The 8,368-nt window shown below is 45.3% G+C and overlaps 1 protein-coding gene across 1 annotated transcript; it reads right to left on the reverse strand.

The window, feature by feature from the left end:
• Nucleotides 1-2,946: 2,946 nt before the first annotated feature.
• Nucleotides 2,947-6,526, reverse strand: neurl2 (neuralized E3 ubiquitin protein ligase 2). Its single transcript, XM_086005245.1, has 2 exons — nt 5,034-6,526; nt 2,947-3,993 (listed from the first exon to the last, which is right to left on the reverse strand). The coding sequence occupies exons 1-2, from the start codon at nt 5,713-5,715 to the stop codon at nt 3,878-3,880; spliced, it is 798 nt and encodes a 265-aa protein (XP_085861371.1). The 5' UTR covers nt 5,716-6,526; the 3' UTR covers nt 2,947-3,877.
• Between the last annotated feature and the right edge of the window lie 1,842 nt (nt 6,527-8,368).

The following is an 8,368-nucleotide window of genomic DNA, read 5'->3' on the forward strand; positions in this document are numbered from 1 at the left end:
CCGCACTCCGCGATTATCGCGATTACGCGCTCGGGCGTCAGGGCCTCCAAATTCAGGGGGACGCCCTCCGCGGGGGGACCCACCCTACGGTTTCTGGTCTTGTCCCGCGCCTTCTTTCTGACCGGACCTCCCTCCTCCCCCCCGCCGGAGGCCTGGATGTCGTTGGCCTCCGACGACGACCGCGCCCCGGTAGCACTCGATTGAGCGGGGGCGCGGCTAGACCCGGAAGGAGGAGCGGCGACGGCGCCAGCCTTGGCCACGCCAGATGACTTGGCGGCCTTGGAGGCGGGGCAGTTTTTCCGCACGTGCCCCACCTCCCTACAGGCGTGGCACCGCACGCCGTCCGACGTCCAAAAGACGCGGTACGAGGTCCCCCCGTGGAGGACCGTGAAAGCCCCGTCCGTCTCCCCCTCCCGCGCCAGCTGGATAAAGGCCTGGCGCCGGAAGGAGAAGACATGGCGAAGGCTGCTCTCCCGGAGTCCGAGCGGGATCGGGGAAATCCCCGACCTCACCTCCCCGAGTTGGTGTAGGTGGGGGAGGAGGAGCTCACAGGTGATAAAGGGCGGGACGTTTGATAACACCACCCTCTGCGCGGTGGCCTCCAGCGGGTCCACCGGCAGGAAAGTCCCGCCCACGGTGAGCCCCTGAGCGATGGCCAGGGCCACCGCCCGCTCGGACTCCAGGAAGAAGACAGCCTTCCCGTACATTTTTGAGGCGGCCACTATGGCCGGAGGGCCGACAACCCCGGCCATAGCCTTCACGCACGCCTCAATAGTCATGTTGGGGTGGGTGTAGCTCTTCACCCCGCTTGTCTTGTCCTCTATGCCTCTGGCCTCACCTGTGTGTTGTTAAAGTATTTGTCTCCTGTCTCATTTGAATAATTATGTCACGTGACCACTCTGGCCTGTATTTAAGCTTCCTGTTTCCTGTCTTCTTTGGCTCAGTCCTGGGTTTGCCTGCCTGGTTGGAACAGTTCTTGCTGTGTCTCTGGTGTTCTCAAGTTTTTCTGTGTTTTCGAGTATCAAGTGAAGCATCTTTCGAGTTCTACCTGGTCTCGAGTCCTTGGATAGGTTTCCTGCACTTGGGTCCACTGCCGAAACCCTAGCAAAATGGCCCCGTGAATGCACAGCCCCGTGACATTGGTGAGTCCACACCTTGAGTATTGTGTGCAGTTATGGCCACCTTATCTGAGGAAGGATGTTCTTGCCATGGAGGGAGTGCAGCAAAGATTCACCAGACTGATACCTGGGATGGCAGGAATGACGTATGAGGAGAGATTGGGTCGATTGGGCTTATACTCGCTGGAGTTTAGAAGAATGAGAGGGGATCTCATTGAAACTTATAAAATTCTAACAGGACTAGACAGACTAGATGCAGGAAAACTGTTCCCGATGGTGGGGGAGTCCAGAACCAGGGGTCACAGTCTAAGGATAAGGGGTAAGCCATTTAGGACTGAGATGAGGAGGAATTTCTTCACCCAGAGAGTGGTGAACCTGTGGAATTCTCTACCACAGAAGACAGTTGAGGCCAATTCATTAAATATATTCAAGAAGAAGTTAGATATATTTCTTAAGGCTAAGGGGATCAAGGGAAATGGGGAGAAAGCAGGGACAGGGTATTGAATTTGGATGATCAGCCATGATCGCATTGAATGGCGGAGCAGGCTCGAGGGGCCAAATGGCCTACTCCTGCTCCTATCTTCTATGTTTCTATGTTTGGTGTGTTCTGTTAACCGAAGCTTCTCATCCTTTGGTTTCGCGCTGCCTTCAGTGTTCAATAGTTGTTCCTTTATACCTTTTTTCCCTTCAACATACATAGCAATTTGCAGCTGCTTGGGCTATCTCACCATTCTGACCTTCAATAGTACGGTCTATGATTTCCTCACTTTTTCTCCTGTGAGCTTTGAGTATTAGAACTTTTACATAGCCAGGCTTCCCACGAATTACGGCAGATGTCTTTTGCCTTTCCCTTAGCCCATTATCTAGCTTTTCTGAAACTTCAGCGATAAGGGATGTTAGGTGATGAAAACCCCTATTCTACTTTAAAACGTAAGTAATATTTGTTCTTCGCTGGCTTCTTGTTTTTAATATAACAGAAAATCTACACTACCTCAGCACTATTCTTGCAGCTAACATAATGTTGGCTTAATTTTACCATCATGCTTTGCTACTCAGCTATTCGCTATTTTATACAGGCTTTTTAGGTTTTTAACATACAATTTCACATATTATAGATATTTAATAATGGTTACAAAATCTTTACAATGTTTACTAAATCCTACAGGTACACTCTATCCTACAGCCTTCTCCTGGAGCTGCTGCAGGCCTTGTGGTGATGGTGACTCCACAATGAAGTTAGGCAGGGAATTTCAGGATATTAATCCAGTGATGATGAAACCTGGGTCATTGCTGATAAATCAGTCTGGTATTTATCAATAGGGGCATTATGTTTGTCCTCAGCATACTTGGACCATAGAGAGGAAAATCATCCGAGGTTCCTGCTCTTCCTGATCACTATGCAGTGAAATTAGGAATGTGTGTGTATAAGTCAGGGGAGAACATGAATAATCTCAATTGTGATGCTCCCTGTGATGGAGTCACCCTCCAAGCTTGCACACGGCCATTTGTATGGGATAACAGAGCACAACCAGTACCTATGGAAAAGTACCTTAGCAAATGTCAACCCCTTCAGCAAAGGAAGAAATGTGACAAAAAAGCAAAGACATTTTACATGAAAAGCTATCTTGGAATTATCTCCAGGTTTGTTGCATTTGACTATAAATATGTGTATAGTGTGTGTGCATAATATACATTCAGTATAGTCAGGTGCAAGTGTGACCCATAGGCTGCATATCAAGTGTGATGGATATATATATATATCTCTGTATGAAGTCCACTTGATAAACATTAATATTTTTGTTCATCCATAATTGAGTGGTACCTTAGATAACACCATTGATCTTTAATGAGAAAATTGGTAAAATTATGTTCAACTAGGTTATGGGGCTAAGCATACATATTCAACTTTGTAATGTTTTCAAGTGTCGACGACAGGTGATGTACTCACTTATCTCATACAACAAACGGTTAGTCAGTAATTTGTGGATTGCTGAACCTCTTATCCTACAAATATTCAGTTCCAGTGTTGCTGTTGATCTGTGGTTTCTAACTGAGTACCACATTAATTATTGCTCATTCTGGGTTTTGTAGGTATAACATTATACAGTGAGCCTTTACTGCCGTGGAACTGTGTGATGAGTGAGACCAGAAGCAGCATGAAACCTTGTTACAAGAATGATGGTGTCATCATTAAGTAGGAGCTACAGGTAAGGGGTAATCAATGAAAAATCATGAGAGAAAATTGAGACAGGGGGATCAAGAAACTGTGAGACATGAATAAGTAACTGATAGGAAGTAATAATGAGATGAGGTAAATACCAAAAAATGCACCCAAATCACACAATGTTACGTAATAATATAATAATCTGTATCATGTAAAGCACAGGAGAAAGTTGGGAGGAGGGGAGAGAGAGACTGAAGGTATAGGGAGTACTTAGTCTTTCATTGATGATATCACTTCTGTTGTGAGCAACAATTGGAGGATACTAGAGGAAGTGAGGACTTAATTGATTTTGATAACATTTTAAAATTCATAAATAAATAGACTAATATTTTAAAGGGTTCTGTTTCATGTTCCAAATTTTAGTGCACCTTAAGACACAGTTTACTACAAAACATGCGTGGAACAAGAAGCTGTGTGACAAGAATAAGTAACATGGGTGCTAAGATAATAATAATGGTATATCTATAAAACCATTTGATTTACTGTGTTCATCATGAGCCAAGTTCAAAAACTTTTCCCAAACAACACTGCTTCATTATTCATATTTGCAGTAATTCTTTAACAGAGCTGGTAGTTCTAGCCAGTCGATGGCCAGTCTGTGCATTATGTGCTTCTGAACAACCTGACGGCATAAAGTCAGTAGAGATGGAACTGCAGAGAGAAAAAGAAAAAAATGAAGTGACATTCTTAATCACACATAGCAATAGCTCATCAACTGGAGGTGTTTGTGCATTTGACATGTAACTATCAATCTGTGCATATGTATTTATCTGCGCACCAATTTGCATGTATGTCATGTATAATTTGATCCAGAGACACTAGCATTTGTCAAGGGCCACAATCCCAAGCAGTGACTTAGTTGGAGGACCAGCCACTTCATCTGATTTTTTTTTTATTATTTGGTTTTTTTCTTTTAAAGGGGGAACAGAGAGAATTCAAATCTGAATTCACACACTTCCTGACACCATGTATTGCCATTCCAAATGCACCTCATTATTATACTGTTATATCTGTCCAGTCTTGTTCTCCCAGCACACTATATACAAGCAGCTATTTCTCTAAATGGAAACATAACTGTGCAGTCATGCTGTGAGCCAATTCAATTCAGCTATTAGTTCAATTTATTATGTATTTAAAGATTCACAGGCTAGCCGTTGATTATTTTATGGAGAAATTGATCTTTGTTGGGCTATAAAAATGACTGCTGTCTATAAAGACAAAAAGAAATTGTCAATGATGGAAATCTGAAATAAACAGAAAATGCTGAGAGCATACAGCATGTTCCTCCAATTTATCTATATTGCTTTGTATTATAGACAAAATGTTCGACAATTTGCATCATCAAAACACATTCCATATTTGTATAGATGAAGTGGAGTGACTGATGAAGTAACAGACTATTTTGTACAAACATTCTGATCAAACTCAACAATTTTTACCATTATCCACACTAAATGCAAGATAGATGATGAATTGAATGCACTAAGTTTGCATCATGTGTTTTGTAAAATAAGAACAAATCCATTTTCAAAAATAGGGGCACAGTTTTTATTATAGCATATACATAAACATGCAATATATCTACCCTTATGCATAGGCATTCAGGAATATACACATAATGTTAGCCCTTAAATAAATCAAACTGAAAGATTATTATACTAATGTAATGAATCTGATCTGCTGATACTTACAACCATAGTCCACTTGTATAATCCTCACAGTCTTAGTGGAAGCAAACACGTCCACAACAACGTAGAGAGGCTGGTTTGTGGGGATTCCTCTGGCACAGGGACCCATGTCCTCCCCATTGATGACAATGTGCATGTCCCCCATATTAGCACGCATGGTATACAAGACCCCAACTCTGCTTCCTCTGGCAGTCGCAGGAAGAATGTTAGTCTTATACAGCTGATCTAAGATGTGACTGTACCTTCCTGGCCTGCTTCTTCCCACCAGCTTGTCCTTGGGGACCTTACATTTTCCGATTTGCAGATAGGCCTCCATAGAGCAGAGTGGTGTTGGGTCGGGATTGGACTCCTGATCATCACTGGAGACCTTGTTGTGATTCCTGGTTATTGCAAAAACCCAACTGCTCCCCAAGTTTACCAAATCAGGGAGGGAGTACTCAGGAACCGACTCTAGGTTTCTTGGATTGTGTGCTGTCAAGCCAACCCTTACGTTACCACACCACCCCAACTCTTTCTCTTCGATTTCTACAAGGAAAATTTTGTCAGGATCCAAAGGTTCTTCGCTGAAACAAACCGCGTTGCCAAAGCTCTCGGCCCTGGTGGCCTGGGTCTGAGAATCATCCAGCCTCACGTTGGTTCCGTGGATGTGGTGGAAACGCATATATAGATCGGACACTGCAGCCATTTCTCTGATCCTTCTGCTATTTTTAACCGCGGCAGGAATTTGTGTCACGTATCAGTTCAGAAGCTGACAGCTGGTATGGGGAAACTGACATAACTGAAGCCTGAGGATAACACTTGCTCTTTAGCTCCCCGGCGCCCTTATGCTTCACAGGGCACCAAACACATTTATAGTAGCACAGGTGACTGATACAAGCATTGACCCTCCTAAACCTTTGATATCCTTCAATAAGAGTCTGACTAACCAAACTGTAAGTGTTCACCTGTACAAAAAAGGCGAAATACTGCGGATGCTGGAAATCTGAAATATAAACAGAAAATGCTGGAAATACTCAGCAGTTCAGGCAGCATCTGTGGAGAGAGAAACAGAGTTAACGTTTCAGGTCTGGGACACTTTGTCAGAACTGGAAAATGTTACAGATTGTTGTGTATGTACCTTTAAGGGAAGAACTGGTTTTAGACTGCAGTACCGGCAGTGACCACCCCTGTATAAAAGGCCCTAGCAGGCTTCTGTATTTCAGTCTGACGTAAAGTTAAACTGTTCTCCCGAAGTTCGTGTATTATTGAGGCGCGGACTTTACAGTGGCGACGAATAAGTTTGAACTCCCCTGCAGTGTGGCATCGTCTCACGGAGATCTCACCCTGAGAGGAGGTTTCTTGGAGGTCGTAGTCTGAGCAACGGGCGTCGACCGCGGGCAACCACCCAAAGAATTCATCGGTGTTCGTTGAATTGCGGGAGAGGCTGTGGAGAGCTGTGCTTGACTCCCCAGTTAAGGTGTTCCAGCAAATCGTGCTGGTAGCAGGTAGTGTGCTGATCCTTCCGGACTGCGGCGGGCTCGAGCTCGATCGAGCGGCTCTACAAAACGGGCCACGCAGCATCTCCGGGGAAAGAAAACAAGAGAGAGAGAGGGTGGAGCGCACAGGGCGCGGTCGGTGCTCAAGAACCGGGCAGCAGAGAGAAAATAAATGGGGGGAAGGAAAGCGAGACGCGCCGACGCGGGTCGCCGCCATTACCCTGTAGAACGCTAGGAGCAGCGTGGCAGCAAGGGGAAGAAGGAAAAGCGCGGGAGGCGCCATTTTATCCCGTTGGGGAAGAAGGAAAAGCGCAGGAGGCGCCATTTTATTCCATTGGGGAAGAAGCAAAAGCGCGGGAGGCGCCATTTTAAATCACCCAAGATGCCGAAAAGTGGCAGTATCACTGCTTTCGACAACGAGGTAGAAGACTGGACCATGTATGTGGAAAGAATTGAAGTGTACTGCAAGGCAAATGAGGTGGCCGATGGAAAGAGGGCATCGGTATTATTGAATTTGATGGGCGCGGGTACGTACGGCCGATTGCGGAATTTAATTACCCCAGCTAAACCAATGGAGAAAAGTTTGGAGGAGATTGTTAATATCTTACAGGAACACCTAAGCCCTACACCGCTGCTGATAGCAGAAAGATTCAAGTTCCATAAAAGAAACCAGCACAAAGATGAGAGCAATGCTGACTATCTTACGGAACTACGCAAGTTATCGAAGCACTGCCAGTTCGGAGCAGGACTGGCAGACACCTTACGGGATAAGTTTGTCTGCGGGCTCCAGAGTGAAGGAACCCAGAAACGACTACTTTCGAAAAAGGACCTGATGCTAGAACAGGCTTTCAGCGTGGCAGTATCCTACGAAGCAGCAGCACGGGGAGCTGTGGAAATACAACAGAAACCACAAGAATACAGCGCTAACGAAATGGCGTATGGAGCAGAAAAGTGCTATCGCTGCAGCAGAACAACCCATGAGCAGAAGGACTGCTGGTTTAAGGACAAAGTATGCAGGCAATGCGGAAAAATGGGACATATAGCAAGAGTCTGCAGGTCGGGAAAGAAAACCAGCACGACAAGAACTACTAAGGAACAGTACAGGAAAGTAAAGAAACTGACAGACAGTAGTTCGGAAGATCAGGAGAGTGATAAGGACTCCGGGAGCAGGAGACTAAGTTGTCTAAAGTTACACAACGTGATCGCAAAGGAGGATCACCGAACCATTTGGGTCACCCTCACGATAGCAGGGTCCCCAGTAAAGATGGAATTGGACACAGGATCAGCCCTAACTGTCATGAATCGACGAGACTATGAGCGGCTATTCTCACACATACCCTTAAAGGACATGTCCATTGTATTGAAAACATACACAGGGCAAAAGGTTTACCCCAGAGGAAAAATAAGGGTGCCAGTTAAATATAACGGCAAGGAAACGCAGAAACTATATATGTATATACTACGAGATGGAGAACCACCATTAATGGGACGTGAATGGATCCGAAAAATACAATTGGATTGGCATTCCATTCAGGCGCTAACTGTGACTGACAAAAAGGATGATGACGTCGCACCTGGACGTCTGTCACAAATTCTATCTGACGCGGAAGAGGTGTTCCAACAAGGACTTGGGACTCTAAAAGGAGTAAAGGCAACCATAAAGATTGAAGATAACGCAAACCCAAAATTTTTAAGGCCAGACCGGTGCCATACGCGATCCGCCCAGCCGTTGAAGCTGAACTGGAGAGTCTGGAACGTTCGGGTGTGCTGTCCAAGGTGGACTGGAGCGAGTGGGCCACACCCATTGTTCCTGTAATGAAGAAAGCATTGAGCAGCATGCCTGGGGAGCTGAAGAAGGTTCGC

This window comes from Somniosus microcephalus, chromosome 13 (genome assembly GCF_052327205.1).
Source record: "Somniosus microcephalus isolate GS21.2 chromosome 13, FLI_Smic_1.0, whole genome shotgun sequence".
In the NCBI taxonomy this organism is placed as follows: Eukaryota; Metazoa; Chordata; class Chondrichthyes; order Squaliformes; family Somniosidae; genus Somniosus; species Somniosus microcephalus.

Bases quoted from the DNA above. Each gene is read 5' to 3' on its own strand.
- neurl2 (XM_086005245.1), bottom strand. From the start codon at position 5,715: ATGGCTGCAGTGTCCGATCTATATATGCGTTTCCACCACATCCACGGA. The intron at 3,994-5,033 runs GTAAGTATCAGC...TTCTCTCTGCAG, and splicing joins TATACAAGTGGACTATGGTT to TTCCATCTCTACTGACTTTA.